The sequence below is a fragment of the Musca vetustissima genome, unplaced genomic scaffold (assembly GCF_032173495.1).
Source record: "Musca vetustissima isolate MV318-11 ecotype Yass unplaced genomic scaffold, APGP_CSIRO_Mvet_v1 utg52381, whole genome shotgun sequence".
In the NCBI taxonomy this organism is placed as follows: domain Eukaryota; kingdom Metazoa; phylum Arthropoda; class Insecta; order Diptera; family Muscidae; genus Musca; species Musca vetustissima.
The window spans coordinates 43,238-61,595 of record NW_026887194.1 but is presented as its reverse complement, the minus strand read 5'-3'; the positions used below and the strand labels follow the sequence as shown (position 1 = coordinate 61,595).

At 33.8% G+C, this 18,358-nt stretch overlaps 3 protein-coding genes across 3 annotated transcripts in view; 2 read left to right on the top strand and 1 right to left on the bottom strand.

Annotated features, from left to right (window-relative positions):
• Positions 1-5,820: 5,820 nt before the first annotated feature.
• On the top strand, positions 5,821-6,756 carry LOC133334790 (tRNA (guanine-N(7)-)-methyltransferase). Its single transcript, XM_061543106.1, has 4 exons — positions 5,821-5,936; positions 5,998-6,412; positions 6,471-6,572; positions 6,645-6,756. Exons 1-4 carry the CDS (start codon positions 5,833-5,835, stop codon positions 6,747-6,749), a joined length of 726 nt encoding a protein of 241 aa, XP_061399090.1. The 5' UTR covers positions 5,821-5,832; the 3' UTR covers positions 6,750-6,756.
• A 792-nt stretch (positions 6,757-7,548) lies between these two features.
• LOC133334791 (cyclin-L1) lies at positions 7,549-8,931 on the bottom strand. The gene is made up of 2 exons (XM_061543107.1): positions 8,503-8,931; positions 7,549-8,437 (listed from the first exon to the last, which is right to left on the bottom strand). Exons 1-2 carry the CDS (start codon positions 8,925-8,927, stop codon positions 7,549-7,551), a joined length of 1,314 nt encoding a protein of 437 aa, XP_061399091.1. The 5' UTR covers positions 8,928-8,931.
• Positions 8,932-11,920: 2,989 nt separating this feature from the next.
• The window catches only part of LOC133334789 (uncharacterized protein DDB_G0271670-like), a gene marked incomplete at its 3' end in the record, with an annotated part of 48,751 nt that continues 42,313 nt past the window's right edge, over positions 11,921-18,358 (top strand). Inside the window, exon 1 of the mRNA XM_061543105.1 lies at positions 11,921-12,894. Within this exon, the coding sequence (XP_061399089.1) occupies positions 11,921-12,894 (974 nt within the window). The remainder of the gene's footprint in view (positions 12,895-18,358) is intronic.

Genomic DNA, 18,358 nt, shown 5'->3' with positions numbered 1-18,358 from the left:
AAGTTTTGCTGAAATCAAATTTCAATTTCGTTTTTTTAGATAAACCCTGGTTTCCAAATCCTACAAATGCCGCCGAAAAAGTATTTATGTTCTATGATGTTCCACACCTCTTGAAATTGATGAGAAATCAATTTCTATATACCGGTTTCACTATAAATAATCAAACAATCAATTCAGACATCATTTTGGAACTGGTGAGGCGGCATAAAAAAAAGAGTGACAAATCAATACCATTGAATCTGGTTGAAGAACATTTAGCTATTGGTGGTCCAGGTATGAAACGAAAACCACATCATCATTTTTACGAATATTTTCATATTTCAATTAACATTTGTAGGACGACAAAGTATGAAACCAGCCACAAACCTCTTTTCAAATACCACAGCAAATGCATTGCGAAAACATTTTGCACTGGGAACGGATTTTGCGAAAGCCACAGATACAGCAGATTTTATACAAATTGTTAATGATTGGTTCGATGTACACAATTCGTCGTTGAAAAATTATTCACAGCCAGGGAAGGTATGTAGATGTAGATCTAATTTGAAGTCTACATTAATAGTGTATGTTTTTTCTTCTCTTAAACTAGGAAGCATATGGTAAAAAATGGGAAAAACAAAAAGCAACATTGGACAAAATGAATCAAGTCATGTCCCAGCCACTTGTGCCAAACAAAACCACTCTCGAATTCTTTCAGAAGGGCGTTCTGATAACCAACAATTCATTGGAAATGCTCTATCAGTATCTGAAGAAGAAACATGATTTTAAGCACATACTGACGCGACGCCTCAATCTAGATGGCATACAACATTTCTTTGGTATAATTCAGGATAACGAAGCCAAAGATGAAATTACTACAACAAAAGATTTTAAAATTCGAATGCGAAAATATATATTAGGTGAGTAAATTCATATACAATTTTTTTTCTACAGTATAATTTCGAATGTCTCATTTTCTCGTTTACTTTGCAGCCCGAAATACCCAACTACTTTCCGGTAAAGCATTTAGTGATACAACTGATTTAATCAAATCGAAATATACAACATTTGATGCATCGAAAACAAAAACACCGGATGCTAAAAAAGCCAAAAAATCTAAAAACGATAACGATGACGATGACATTATACCACTGACAACTAGAAAAGAAGATCTTTATGATTTTAATTGTTCCATTTTAGAAGACATTCTGCGAGGAGATATTTGTTAAGAATTATTATTTACACTTGGTTTTGAAAAAAAAATTAAAATTTGTGCTTTTTTAAACTATCTTTTTTATTATATTCAAAGTAGCATATGAATAGCATTTCTTTTTTCCCCTCATTTTATGTTAACAATACATATTTACATACTAAAATATAAGCTATTTATACTGATATGTTTATTTTAATAAAAATAAAAAATAATGAACTATATAAATATGTTTTTTTTTATGAATTAAAAACATAATAGGTTCGTTCGTTTACTCAATAATTTGTAAAAATGATTACAAAATGTTGTTCGTTACCCAAAAGCCCATTAGAGAAAGAGAGTGAATTGAGAGAGCAGATTGCAAATTCTTACAAGGAGAAATTTAGCTCAGTGAAAGCACGTTTAAACTATGCCTTCTAAATCCACTCGATTTGTAAATCGGGATATCATATCATAACTGTTTAGACTAGTATTATAATGAAATAAAGTTGATTAGTCAGCTGTTATTTGTTTACGTATACATACACATTTCACTGCTTCCTTGATGTCAGCGGCAATCTTTGAATCAATATTTTAATAATTTCGTTAGAAACTGTTCTATTTTAGGTCAAAAATACATAAAACCTTTGTCGTTTTAAATTATAGTAATATTTACTATAAATGCGATCAAAAACTACATTTTCAGCAATTTCAGCAATTTTTGTCAGGCAGTTATTTTGAATATTAACAATTTTAAAGCATACTCTAAGGAGAACCTATTATTTTTTTGGGACAAAAGCAGGGTTGTATTTGAAATTATCTTGATTTAGCAAAGGATTTAGAGCGATTTAGCAATTAAATCAAAATGCACTTTATCACGATAAAAGCTATAGTTTTAAAACGCTTTAAACGTACATTTTAAATCGACTCGATTAACGAAATCCAGACATACACCCTAATTGTTTACACATACCTTTAATCATGATCTTAATGCCGATCAGCTGATGTTTGTTAGTATACAAACAAAATTATTAATTTGCACCAAAAATATTTGTTTGCAATTTGAAAATGAAAAGAAAAATTACAACAATGGAAATATTTTTGCAATACTGTGATTATTTGGGAAATAAAAAATCAACTAAAATCACAAAAATTCTATAAATAATTTTTGTTTTCCCTTAATTTTTTATTTTTGCATTTGGCAGCCGCCGAATATGAAAACAAACAACATGTAAAAACATTTGCATTATGAGAGAGTTGTATTTTTTCATACAAAAACCTAGTTGCATCTCATTAGTACCATGATTTCGAACATAATTTAAAATAAACCTTGCCGCACGATGATTTAAATTTGTATGATAAATCGTGGTGAATTTAGCCTGATTAAGATAATAAACCCTGATTCAGCCTTTAATCATGATTAAATGTTATATGTAAATTCACTTTAACAATTACCAAGATTTATTAATAAGGTCACCAAGATAGCAATCGAAATCGGAAAACAGCTGTTTTTTCTCAAGTCTAGTGTCAAAAATTTCGACTTTGTTTACGTTTTCATAATGGAAGTCAATTCACAATAATGCCTTTTGACAGCAAACTTGAGAGGTATCGATTATCAGCTGGTTTCCCTGGGTGACCTTATTTATAGGCCATGACAATTACCTTGTACCACCAGCTGATATTTAATCAGCTGCTTTGTGATGTTTTGTAAACAAACAACAAAATTGTTGTCAAGCAAATTAATTGTTTTGTGAATTTTATATTATTAAACATTAAAACGGCATATACATTAGAACTTTTCACCGGGTTAACCTACTTTATTTGATATATATGCAAAGGAATTGACAATTGAAACCCACTGTGTTAACGAAATGCGGTTAATTGTAAACGTACTATAAAATGGATGAAGAAAACGCAAGTATTTGTAAACAACATCAATTTTCCGATTGTTATCTATTTTTCTAATAAAAATACTGCTTTTTTGTTTGCGCCAAATTGTTTGTTGTTATTATTAGCTGTGTCGATACAACCTTTTTACTGGATGTTGTTCGTTTACTTTTTGCAATTTTCGAATTTAACTCTCTGCAAATTCTTACAGAGTAAATGTTACTGGGAAAGTAAAACGGCATTTACATTAGAACTTTTTACCGGGTTAACCTACTTCATGAGGATTTATTTGACATATACACAATGGTATTGACAATTGAAACCGACTGGGTTAACGAAATCCGGTATAATGTAAACGTACTATAAACGAACGTACTTTTTGAATCAATTTTAAGAGAGAACCAACAAAATGGCGTTCTCTGTGTAAACTTTTTACAGAGAACGCCAGTAAAAACGCGAGTAAAAACGGTAAACAGGAATGTCTACTTCTGATTGACTGTTATGTTGATTTTGAAGTATTGCCATCTAATTTTAGCATATTTACTAGATTTGCGTTCTCTGAGAGCGATTTTGAAAAGTTTCCTTCTTACTAGCTTTACTATTTAAAAAAAGTACTGGAACATACCATATATATCCCCATAGCTTAAATCATGGTACAATTATAAAAGGTAACAGCAAATCCCAGCTGATTTGATTCCAACGTAATACTAGTGTCAATATGAATTTGACAAATTATGTTTTTAAAAATCACCCAACAGGAAAATTGGGAACGCATACAATTTGAAATTGTTCTTTATTAAATGTGCTCTCGTATTCAATTTACTCAATCTGCCTGCTGGGAAAGTTTGAGGAAGCAAATCTTTCTTCAAGGAATAACTCGCTATTCCCAGCATTTTCATATGTGTTACACATATATATGGCAATGGCTCAATTATAGGAAATATGTGGAAGCGATAGAAATATAAATTTGAAAGATTTTCATTCATGTTTTTCAATTTTTATTTTGAGGATTCGAAAATATTTCATTTTTAAAATAAAAATAATTTGATGATAATTTGTTTGTTTGTTTACATTTTTCTGTCAAATGAGTTGACACTAGTAGAACTTACAACAACAAATTTCCATGTGGTTGTTGTATCGTTTTTTGTACTACAACACTTGCTGTTACCTTCTATTATTATACCATGAGCTTAAATATGAGAAATTTAAAAAACAATACGAAACCGATATTCCTGGGGGGTTGACCTTCCTTCTCTTGACGGTCTGTCTATATATACAGACGGTTCAAAGATGGATGCATGGTACAGTTTTATTTTCTTTTTCGAATATTCAATTAAGAACCAAGGTGTATTTAATAAGGTGTAAGTGACAATCATAGGGTTTCAAACTTTTTTCTTTTTTGTTTGTAAAGTAAATTGTCAAAAACATTTTCAATAACATTTCGATTTTAAAAATGGTCTTTAAATTTAGGCTTTTTTAATAATAAAAATTCAAGAAAACTACATTCATAGAGGCGAGCGGAAAGGAAACCTAGGTTTAAATCAGTTATAACCCCGTTCGCCGATTGGTCCACATATTTTATGTTATGTGTGGAAATCTGTCCATAAATCCCATCTACTCATAAAATCGAGGAGATTATGTTAGCCTATATTGGAATCGGCCCCTCGGTGCTTGTCACAATCCTCGGCGGAGGTTAAATACGCCTATGGAAAGATTTTATACGGTCAACACAATTTCCATGATTTAGTTTTTGACCGGGGATTTATGTTCTTTAATTTTCTTTAAGAAGGCAAGATTTGAAGGCACTCCATAGAAAAAATAGATTGTAATTCACAATATAAACAACATCACAAGGAGCCATGGGCTATATGTGGGAAACTCAAAATTAATCGCGACCAGGTCTTAAACTTTATTTTTTCACTAACCTCAAACCGCTAATAACCCAAGAATACACAAATTCATTAATTATTCCTCAAAGAATAGTTCTTGACAAAAATAAATTAATAATTGTTTTTGTTTATTTTTGTCAAAAACTTATTGTCAGCATGACAATTTAATTTCTATAACAACAATGTTGTTTTTGTAAAATATTTGTTGTTGTATCTGATGCATACACCTTATTCAATACACCTTGTTAAGAACACATTCAAACCATGGTACGTAGAATAATACAAGGTAGGACAGCTTGAGGTGGATAACAAAAAAACAACATTGTAGGTAATGGCTTCTTCTGTCAAATATAAAATAAATATGAATAAATGAACGTAATATTAATATTAGAAAAACAAAATTTTTTTATTGTACGTTAGAGTGTCAATGGAAACCTGATATTACACTCATTGTATGCTAAGGTCGATCAAACAGGTCGTGTAGGAAGCGAATATTATCGGCAATTTTGATTTTTTGTTTACAGTTGCATGCGTTTGAATCAAAATTGAAAGCATTTTGACAGCACTTGTGAATTCACATGGCACAATAAACAGGTCGTTTTCGACATTTTTGGATTGAAATTCCCAAAGCTGTCAAATTTTTTGTTATCGACAATTTTAGATTAAAATCTTCCAAACTGTCAAATTTTTGGTTTACATTTTCACCCGAAATTATCTGACCTCATCGGACGATCTTATTATTGTGCCAAAATGCATGCTATCAATTCAAAGTGATTAGAAAATATCTGAAGAAGAAGCAGAACAAAACAATAGAAACGTGTTAACGACGGCTCACATACGGAAAGAAGAGAAAAACTTTGGATAGCCTTTCCCACAAATAATGCAATAATGGCTCCAAGTAAGGAAGAGGAGACAACATTATCCTTGCCACAGAAAAGATATTACCGGCAACGGGCCCACTCAAATCCCATTGCAGATCATTGTTTTGATTAGTAAGTATTAAGTGAGAGAATTTCAAACCAGTACCCTACTATAATGTCAAAATCTATTCAGTCCCGCTCATCCAGATGATGTCAATTGGAAGGAGTTATACCCGGAATACGATGTATATGATCCACCCAAAAAGGTGGAATTTGCGGATATTGGTTGTGGTTATGGTGGCTTCCTAGTCACCCTGGGTGAAATGTTCCCCGATCGTTTGGCCATTGGTATGGAAATTCGTGTTAAAGTATCCGATTATGTGATGGATCGTATTAAGGCTTTACGTTCTTTGCATCCGGGAAAATATAATAATATTGCTTGTATACGCACCAATGCCATGAAGTACCTGCCGAATTATTTTGTCAAACATCAGCTGGATAAAATGTTCTTTTTGTATCCGGATCCACATTTTAAGAAGGCCAAACATAAGTGGCGTATTATTAATCAGGCTTTGCTGTCCGAGTATGCATATGTGCTGAGAAAGGGGGTAAGTGGGACGTGCAATATACAAAACATATATTTAAAGTTTGTCTATATATTTTAAGGGTCTGGTTTACACAATGACTGATGTTGAAGATCTACACAATTGGATTGTCAAGCATATGGAAGAACATCCATTGTTTGAGAGAATTTCTGCTGAGGAAGAGGTAATTTTGTGGATATAGTTTGACACTGAGTATAGTTTATTTTTTTTTTTTTTTTTGTAATTTTTATTGTAGGCAAATGATCCCATAACGCCCAAATTGTATCAAAGCAGTGAAGAAGGCGCTAAAGTGGTTCGCAATAAAGGTTCACATTTCCTGGCCATATTTCGTAGATTATAACAGGTCTGGAAATAGATTAACATTAAATAAATATCTTTGTATAACTAAAAAAAGCATGCGTTAAAATATTTGCCGTAAGTTGAGTTAGGGAAGCAGATCACGAAAATATAGGATTTTCAGGGAGATAAGGGCCCCGAAATTTTCATAATTTCGTCATCCCATTTATTTTTTAAAATATTGCTAAATATCAAAAAAGTTATTCAGTCTGGTAGAATAATTTGTTTTCCTATGAAAGTACTCCATTCAGCTATGCTGAATAATTGTTATATAATTGCTGAAAGTCTACTCAGCCCTTCGGAAAAATTTTTTTTCAGAATTACTTAACATTTATTTATAGCTGAAGAAAAATCCTCCCAAAAAAACTATTAAATTAAAATACGTTTTTTAAATATTATTATATACATTAAAGGTATTTTATTTTCAATAATTTTAGAAAAAGAATGAATAGTCCTGTGTGTGTGAAACGGAATTTGTATATCTCCACCTTCTCAATTTAATCAATTATTTCAAATATATCTTGTTCATAAACAATGTGTCAGCGTTTTCGATTTCTGGAATCTCTGGATGTTTCACGATGAGAATCACGATGTGAATTATAACTGCTATGATGATGTTTTCCAGTAGCCGATGATGATGATGACGAATGATGGTGATGATGATGCATTGTGGGACGCTTATCACGATCATCGTACTTGTCACGTCTATCGTTATTATATTTCTCAGTGTGACGTTCTCGTGAAGATTTCCTGCAAGAAAATAATAACGAAAATATAAATTAGGCTGAATTTTTAAAGGATCTTTAATTAAATCGGAACCTTTTGCTGCGATGTTTGGAATGTGGCGAACTTGATGGCGATCTAGAATAGTTACGAGACTTTTTCTTATTCTTCGATGATGGCGGTGAACGATCACGTTCCCGCTCCCGTTCTCTTTCACGTTCACGATCCCTACCACGATCACGTCGAGATTTTTTGTAACGGCTTGCCGATGTCGACCGGGATCGTGATCTTGTTCGGGATCGAGAGCGTGATCTAGAACGCGATCTAGCTGTACGTCTGGAATCTCTAGATCGTGATCTGGATGCTGAACGGGATTCTTTGCTAGGTGACTTTTCATTGGGCAGTGGTAGCGGTACGGCACGCTGTATAAAACCACCCCAGGCATTGTGGGAACCATTATTACGATCCACTGTTATAACGGCTGGTGGGGTGTGGGTTTCTTTACTTTTGTTGCGTGATTCGATATAGCGTTTCTTCAATTCCTCCACGGCTGCTTCAAGTTTCTCTACATTCGGTTTGCCACGAGTATACAACTCCATTACACGGTAACAAATGTCTATAATATCATCTTCATTGACTTGGAAAATACCATACCAGGGATTGGGATGTGTTGGCAAGGCAATATTTAACTTTCGGGCGCTTAAGTAAATGCAGGCACATGCAATCGTCTCAGGATTGTAACGCATAAAAACATCAGTGCGTAACGAGTCATTCATAAAATTCCAAGACATTTGCATTAGTTGTTGGTGTTTTTCATATTTCAAAACTTGCAGATACATGACAATCAATTTGTGGGGATGTTTTACATGGACACAGAAACCCAACTCTTTGAGAACACGGCGTTCCGCCTTAATGACTTGAGTTTTCAAATTGGTGTAATATTGATCCAAAATCATGGGAATGATTTCTCTAAAATGAAAATAAAACAAAAAACAATGAATAGGAAACATCTACAAGATAAACATTGAACTTACTTTTGTGCCCTCACTTGCTTGATGTGATGGAAAACATTGATTACATCTCGTATTCGCCTTGGTGCTTCCTCGATTTTCGACGCCAAGCAGACACAACTCATGGCCACCGTTTCCATATTGTGTCGCACAAAACTTTTCGAATAGAAAAATCTCTGAAATATTACCTGGCCCGTGGCCATAGCCACCTGTGGCAATTTCAATAAAATTCCCGCCGTTTGTATTAGCTCACATCCCAAGATGCGCAAATCCTTTTCAGTTTCGGCATCCAAGCCATCCAAATGTGATGGTGTCTCATCAAGTTTTGCCTCCGGTATTAGACTGTTCTCCAATGTCAAAACGATTTTATTATATAAACGCGGAAATGCTGGCTTATTTTCCGTGGAATTTGCATTTGCTGCATCGTTATTGGCATTATTATTTGCCATAATCATCTTTCCTTATTTTTATGTGAAATTTCACACACAGTCCGTCAGCTAGCCAGCCTCACTCGCCACCTGAATTTTGTTTGTAATCGTTGTCCTCGATAACAATCGATAAAGTGTGTGAAGAAGCATGCATTCACAATGAATTGATAGCACAGTAATGTGGCTAGTAAACATAAGTAAGGTAGTTCACATTCAATATTAAAAAGTTATTAACAGCTTTATAATGAAAATATACAAAAAGTAGATCACTTTCATGATATTATCACGGTTATAAGCGTAAATTAACACTAATACTACATTCATATCGAAAATTTTTTAAAATCATAATTTATTTGACTTATACAGGATTGCGCATTCGTGGTTTCAAAAGTAAACGTAAATAAAACACAGGATATTGTCATGATATATATTTTGTTTATTATAAAGTTTGAACGTTGATATTTGTCTGTTCCCGTACTGCAAGAATCTACTAGATATTACTATTTTCTTCGATAACATAAAGGAAAATTCGTTATCGTAGCAAAAATTTGTAGATTCTTGCAGTACGGGAACAGGCCAATTATTTGTACAAGATAAAAATTTTTTCCTTTATGACAATCAAAAATGATAGTGTATAAGGTATAATAATATGAAACGCTTAAGGTATAATAATATGAAACGACAAATTTTTTCCTTTAATAAATAAAAATAGCTTACGCGAACTGTTGCAAGCATTGATTCTTTTGCAAGAATTTTTATACTCTGGTTTTACTCTTTTATGTAATGTATAATAATATGAAACGACAAATTAATAAATAAGTGGTATGTTCCCGTAGTAAAAAGTAGTATATTCTTGCAGTACGGGAACAGACCAAATAGGAAACGACAAATTCGGGTTTTCACCAACACCTTCACTATTTTTGATTTTACTATTAAAATAATACTGAAACATGTCATATGTATGGCATTTGACAGATCTGGTTTTGTTTAACTCTATAAAAAATCTGGTCGCACCAAACTAAACAAAAACATAAAAATTTGGTCTGTTCCAGAACCCGCAAGAATGTACAATTTTTTACTACGATAACATTTTTTCCTTTATGATATCGGAAAAGATAGTCAAAATTAGTAGATTCTTGCAGTACGGGAACAAACCAATTATCTAACATAAGGATAACCCATTAATTTAGTATTCTTGATTTTACTAAAAAAAAATAGTACTGGAACACGTCATATGTATCGCATTTGACATTTCTCTTTTCTACGTCTAAAAAAATCTGGCCGCACCAAACTAAACAAGAAAAGAGAAATTCTCCAATGTTAATTTTTGAGAGAACAAAAAAACTCAAGAGAGGATACATTACTTCTCTCTTTTGAGTAATAGTCAGTGGTGGCAAATAGTATTGTACAATTGCAATAATAAAAACAAATATAAAATTAAAAATAGTTATTTTTACATTAGTTTACTGTTTCCACCATGTTTCTAATTATGTTAATATTTAATCAATTGTAATCATATACAATCAAACATCTCTATCCGAAAATATCTTGAAAAATTTGTTATCCAAGTCGCCATAACCTAGAAATAGGTCAATTCCAAATTACAATCATTTGATTTATTTTCCAATTATATAAACTTTTATTCATATGTTCATATCAACAAAACACTCAGCACCTGTTTTAAATTCAGGTTACCAAAAAATGTACCAATTCATTTAACTCATCCCATCTCTGACATTTGTACTACAAATGCCAGGCATTCATTTGTATTTTCGAAAGCCACTCGTTCACTCTCAGTCAGTCATTGCGCGCGTACGGTTGCTCGGTTGTTATACGCTTCTTACGGATGAGAAACGGTGTGTCTTCTCTCTAGAAAAAATTGAAAAAAATTCAGCCTGAAGCCAATGTGGATTACTTGCAACAACAACAAAGAGTGTGTTAATACAAAAAAGCCAATTTCATTTGAAAAGAAAAAATACAACATCCAAAAATATCTATCCCTACATAATTATCAAACAACAACAACGAAAATAGAAATTTAAATAATTTTGTTAATTAAAAAAATTGAAAAGTTGAAACTTTAAAAGGGAATTTTGCAATAGTTTTTTTTTATATTTTTCCATAAAAAAAGAAAAGAAAAAAAGAGTTCAAAGAAAACCAGACGTAATCAATTTATTTAATCAATCTCTCTCTCGCTGGTTGTCGGTAAATGCTCTCATGTGCGCGCTCTCTTTCCACCATCATAACAGTTTGCTGTTGGTAAAGTGTGTGTGTATACGATAACGACGTTGCCGTTTATTTGTGCCGCCTGCGTTGTTGTTTTTTCTTATGAAAGTGTGTAGTAGTCGTAGCGTTGATTTTGTGCGGTTTCTTATTGTTATTTTCCTATTGAGCCTCCCGTTAACTTCAAAATACACCACCACCACCGTCATTATTGTTAACAGCAGTAGCAACAACAACGACGACGCTGTCTCTGCTTAAACTTCTCACCACCATACCATAACAACACAAGTGACTGGTGTATTATCTCGTTTCTTTTAGTATTTCGTTGTTGTACAACAAAAAGGAAAACGACGAAAAAATAGCAACAACACAAAAAATTAGTGTTTGCTTGCCTGTGTATATTTTTTTATTTATGTGAAACAACAACAATTTATACAGCGCAACATATTGTAAGGTGTGGGGAAATCGATTGATTACGTACCATCATCATCACCATCTCTTCTTCCTCCTCCACCAGCACTACCACCACCACCACCCAAAACTTGCGTTAGATGTTGAATTGAAAGAAAATTAAGAAACCCAACAAGACAGATTTTGATTTTTGTTTTTTCGAAAGAAGAAATATTTAAAAATTAAATGATTTGCAATAACGAAAGAAGAAGATAACATCAAAGAAAGCGGCTTGCAATAATAAATACCCATATTAAAAAGAATAAGAAGAAAAAAAATAATAGTGAAATTTTGTTAATTATTGTGAAAAATTTTCATAAAAAAGAAAATAAAACAAAAACATGGAAAAATCAACAGACTCTAGTAGTGGTTCGTCATCATCTTCAACAACAACAACATCATCGTCGTCCTCCTCCTCCTCGTCTACGACAATATCAAGTGCTAACAATCCTGGAGAGGGTAGCCTTCAACATATGTTGAATTCTTCCAGTAAAGCTGTTTATGATGTTGCTGGTAGCCAAGCAACAACAACAACGCATTCTGACAGCAATGGCAACCCACAACAACAACAGCAGCAGCATCACCAGAAAATGCCACAAACGCCATCTACTACCCAACAGCCTACAACAGCAGCAGCAACAACGATGTACATGCAAAAGCATCATCAAAACAATAGTTGTTCTTCAACAAAAAATCAACTTAATTTACTTGGGTGTGGTCCATCGGTGGTAGTGGCGACGACGGCCTCCACAGCAACATCATCATCATCAGCTATTAATATTGGTGGAGGCAGTTTAAAGGCCTCCAACAGTAAGCATACCAACAATTCTTGTTCTATACCATCATCCTCCACTTCTAATATATCCCTTAAAAACAACAATAACACCTTGGGTCATCAATCTTGTAATTCCTCGACTGCCGTCAACAATAACGGCGCCGCCGCTGCTGCCGCCGTTATATCTTCCTCCACCATTAACTCTGTAACATCTATTGCCACCTCTAATAGTAATAATGCTGCTGCTGCGGCTGCTATTGCCTCTGCCCTGAGCGGCATTACTTCAACATCAACAACCATGGCAACATTGCCGACATCGTCAATGTCATCATCAGCAGCATCATCCTCCTCATTGTCGTCTACACAACAACAGCAACACCACCAACAAATGGCGCCTATTAATCTTAATATTAGCACAACAACCGGAGGCAATTTTAGTGTCTCGGTTGATCCTCAGATAAGTGTGGAAAATCTAAAGAAGATTATAGCCAAGAAGCTGAAGGTTGCCAAGGATCGTATCTGCTTGCTGCATAGAGAAAAGTAAGTAGAAAAGATAAATAAATAAAATATTATAGTGGTGGAGGAGAGATATGAAAAAAAAAAAATGAAAGAAGACATGTGATTGTGTGGGTGTGTGTTACTGTCCATGATGATGGACGAACTTGACAAGTCTAAAGGATGTAAAATTTTATTTTTTTAGTCTATTTATTTAATTTAACAAATGTTCTTTTATTTAGAGAGACTTTGTGCATTCAGATATGGGTGAAGTAGTCAGCCTTCATTGGACCAATAGGTTCTGGAAATTAACTGATTATCTATCCTAGCATTCTCGTATAGCTCCATGGTAACAAAATGAAGGGCAAATAATTTAATAGTACATTTATATTAAAATATGATGTTGGAAATGAGTGGATAGAGTTTGCCTTTAGTGGATTGGATCTATAGGTATTTGTATTTGTTTTATAATATTCATTATTATTAAAAATGTTTTTTTCCTTTTTATATAGATAAGGGAATGAAGTTAATAGAGGCCTGGTGTAGGAAGTTATTCTTAAAAGGAACAAAAATAGTTTCAAATGTGGTTGAAATACCAACACAATGTTGTCGAGAAGACTTCTAACATGAATCGGTATATATGATCATCATTAGCTAACGTTTGGAGTTAGAATAAGAAAAATAACTTCATTTTTAAATTGAAAATAAATTTATAGTCGAAAATAGCCCGCCGAATGAATATATAAAATACTTGAATTATAAATCGGAGGTTTTACTGTCTCCTCGGTCCAGCAAATAAAACGTTTCCACGACATAGGGGTCTACGATCCGATACGACCCATGTTACTCGGCCAACGTCAGTCAACAAACTAAACTTCATTTTTAAATTGAAAGTAAATTTCTAGTCGAAAATAACCCGACGAATGAATATTTAAAATATTTGAATTATAAATCGGAAGTTTTACTGTCTTCTCGGCCCTGCAAATAAAACGTTTCTACGACAGAGGGGGTCGACGATCCGAAACGACCCGAGTCTTACTCGGCCAACGTTAGTCACCTCATCCCATTGTGTAAAAGCTATAGGGCTGCTAAAACAACAACATCAAATAAAACTACTCCAGGACAACAAATGAAACTACTCAACAAATGCAAATTGTGTTTTCAAAAGTCGACTTTTAGATTTTTGCCAATAAGTCCATTTACGTATCCCTAATAAGGGGGTTCTACAATCCAAAACGACGACGAACGGGAACAGGCTGTCTCCTTATGACGCCAAACTATCATCTTTATTAGAAGGCGAATATCATATCACCCCTGTCATAGCTGTTTTGGACAGCCTTTCTCTCGATCTTAGGCGCCTTAGGAAAAATCTTCATAATCTACAGATAGAGAGAGGGGTTATACCCCTCTGGTGAATATGTGCATCATCTTTTCAAGTCTTCTGAGTAAGCCAATGCTATTTGCGATAAGATGAGAAGTAGGAACCTGATCCTCAGAAGCAGTAGACTGTTTAGTGAGGTTTGCGATGTATGTTATAAACAATGAAAGAGCATTCATTCAGACTTGGCGAAAAGGCCTCCATGGGAACTGCATCCCCAGAGTATAATTTTCAATGGAATGTGAATATCAAATCACACCTGGCATAGCTGTTGGACAAGCTTTCTCCCACTCTCATAGACCTTAGGAAAAATCTTCACAATCTAGAAAGAAAGTGTGGTCAAAAGGTCAACAGGTCTATTAGGCTGGCCGGACTAACATTCATACGTTCGTTAAGAAAAATAAAATATTAATGCTATTTTTGGAGATCATTCAGACAAATGTGAGTAGTCTTAACTCGGCTAACATCAATGCAACTATATCGCTTCCTTTAAGGCTCGAAATGAAGACTCAATACCAATAGCCCCATGTCCAGAATGTGAATACGGACACAGCATTAATTCAATGCCAACTCTAGGACTTCAATAAGAAGACGTCCAGGTCATTGATGCCCAAACACGTATTCTCTTTTTTCTCTTTTCGTCAGTAATTTTTTATGATGATCTCTCAGTTACGTGTGGACACAGCAACCTTCTATAATTTTGATACAGATTCTGTTCAACGCTGTTGTAAGGTATTCTTCCTTTATTATGACTCCATTTTATTTATTTAAAAACAATCAATTTATTTAAAAACATGTATATTTGCCCTATAGGCTTATGGGTCAACATGGATAGATGTTTTTCTATTGTACCCCCCTAATAAAGGTACTTTCCTATTTTATGCTGTTGAAATCGGATTATTAAACGAATTTTGTGTCTACCTTTTGGATGGGGGTTTTTTTTCAACATATAAAAACATTTTCATATTTTGTTCTTCGGTCACTAAATGAATACCCCCATTTGATGTAAATATGCGATTTCAGATTGTTGGGAAAGAAACGTGTTTAGCAAAATTTATTTTTATTTTATTTCAGTTTTTTTCGGTGTTGAGCTTTGTATTTTGTCACCGAACTTCGTTCAACCACATGGTTTTTTTCTCGTTGGCTGACTGGCTTGTTTTTTATGTTTTATTTTATTTTTTTATATTTATATACATACGAACACCACTTTGTTGGTTACCTTATCACATATTTTGTATTGTTTGTTTCTCAAGCATTCGAAAGCAATGCTAAGGCAGCGCTACGGTGCTAAAGAAAAAGTAAATCACCACCAACAAGAACAAAAACAATATGGCAGGGTGGTGATGATGATATTCTTATTGTTTTCTTTGTGAAACAATAATAATGAAAAAATATTATTAAAAAAAAGAATATTTTACTGACATACAACTAAATAAGTTCGATTTTTTACATTTTGAAACAAATATTCTTCAATGTGACAATATGGAAAATATTTGCCTTCGTTTCATTATCCTTAAGACCTTTATTTGTCCTGTTTTAATGCCTTTGCTGCTTATAAAATCTATACAACAACACATTATTTGTTGTATCCTGTTCAGATTGACTTTCTTATCTTGACACTCTGTCCTCTCTCTGCCCACCACCATTGTTTCACCACCAATGCCACATCATCATCAACGTCGTCGACTTCTACCCTTAGTAGTATCCTTCCTACACATTGCACTTTGCTACAATCATCCCATAAGAAAAAAAATACCACGCACACACAGAAACAATGAAACATATGATGTGATGGACGGACGGACGAACAGACACCACACAAACCCCGTCATGTACAATTTACTAAAACAGGTTTCCTTTTAATTTTTCAATATTTTTGTTTTTTTCTCCTTCTACTCAGGATAAAATGCTATCATTGTATTTGCCATGTGCTTGTGTGTTTGTGTCAAAAGGATGTTGCTGACGTTTCTTGGGGCGTTTCATCTTTCCAATTTTAATTTTTTTTTTGGAAACGAGTCATTGCTACGCATCACAAATCTCATACTTCGTTTATACACTTTACCATTAGGGGTTCAATTTTATGGTCTTTTTTTGTCAAGAATAATTATCAGCTATGGCGTACGGCGACACTGGGCTTCCTTCTATTTCCCTTCTTATTTTTCTTCTTCTTCTTGTGAATACCTATTTTCCCTTTGTCTTTTTTATTATTTAAAAGCAAAAAAAAAAAAAGGATTAAGGGTTCAAATGTAGAAACTGCAGTAACAGTAATTATTGCAGCATGGGTGTCGTCGTGAATATCGTTTTGAATAAAATACTTCTATTTTCAGGGGGTAGAATACTAACACTTTAAACATACATATTTCGAAAACATTAAGGGGAAGATCGAAAAAATTATATCTATACTAAAAATTTCAAATACCAAAAAATTAATTTTATTAATGAAACTCCTATGCAAATTGTTCTAGTAACCTAAGACCGTTTAAATTCGTCTATGCTTAATGCATACAAGATCTTTAATGGCTATAGAAAAAGTGTATACTCTGTGAAGAGAAGGGCGGGGACTTCTAGTCGTAACCAGTTGGCATTTTATTTTTTACGTTGGGTCTTATCCGAAATGGCTTGGCTTTCACAAGTGGTTGGTGACCCCTAGTCATAGCCGGTTGGCACTTCAGCTTAGGGCATACTCGTTGGACGTTTGAACATCCTACGTTGGGCCTTCTCCGAAGGTGGCCTGGCTTTCATGAGATGAACGTTGGTTGTTGGTGACTCCTAGTCATAACCGGTTGCCATTTTAGCTTTGGGCGTCCTCCATGAACGTTTGAACAACCTACGTTGGGTCTTATCCGAAATGGCTTCGTTGTCACAAGTGGTTGGTAACTCATAGTCATAACCGCTTGGCACTTTAGCTTTGGACTTCCTCCATGAACATTTGAACAACCTAAGTTTGGTCTTATCCAAAATTTCCAAGTGGTTGGTGATCTGTCTGCGGCATATAAACTTTCTTCCTACCATTTAAGACTCGACCGAACTTCTTTGATCAACAATGTCGACAACTACCACACATTTTGGTCGATTAGGAGCTGTTATCCATTTTTGTTGACTACTTCGAACTAACGAAACATTTTCCTAATTCTAAATAACATCCGTCACCACCTTTTTTGTCCTTTTCACAGATTTTCAACAGCACCGTCCCCGTCACAGCTATTGTCAATGGGAATAAGGGTTACCGTTGTGCGACTAATGTCACAATTTGCAACCTTTTTTAAGTCTTGTAACTCCGATTTTCAACTATTTAAGTTTTGTGGAACTTCTCTTTCCTATTTTTGTTAAGTTGTATTTTCCTTTTTTAAAATTCTCAGTGGTGACATTGATGGGGGCAGAGTAAAATAGTTGCAGTCGTCTTAATCATCATTGATTTTTTTTTTTCCACTTACTCCACTTAGCTTTTTAAATTCGTTCACATTTTATGAGCCGCAAATACAAGTATCAAATTTCCAAATAGGGCAATGTCAAATGATCATTGATGTCCTTAAGACTAACACCTTTCAGATTTCTGCAATTTCTTTTCCAATTTGTCAGTTTCCAAAATGTTATATTTTCATTAAGAATTTGGGATTGATTTGTAGTTTCCTTTAATTCTTTAAAGACGAACACTGACAATCCACAAAAGGGAGAGATACGCGTGAACTTCTTTATCTCCACTACTCTCTTGCTCGTTCTCTTGAAAAACAGCCCGAACATTTTTCTTTAAATCACCTTTTCTTTTCAAACCTAATATAGAAGCATAAATTTGTTTAATTGCAACGCAAATTGTTTTATTTGTTTGATTTCTAAACAAATAATTAAATTAGATACTTAAATGAATGACATAACTGGTGTGCAATGGCGGCGGCGGCTTCGTCTCTGCTACTGCACGAAAAACTTGACAGCAACTTTGATCAATGCAATGACAGGCACAACCACACTCATGCAATAACGCAAATTTAGTTTTGTGTGTTTCTTTCTCTTTTTTTTGTTCTGTTTCAAACATTCTTTTGTGATTTCATCGTTTAAAGCGCCATTGTTTGTTATTAAACAACAAAAATAGAAATTAAATAAAGAAAAAGTGAATAAAGAAAATGTGTGTGCTTT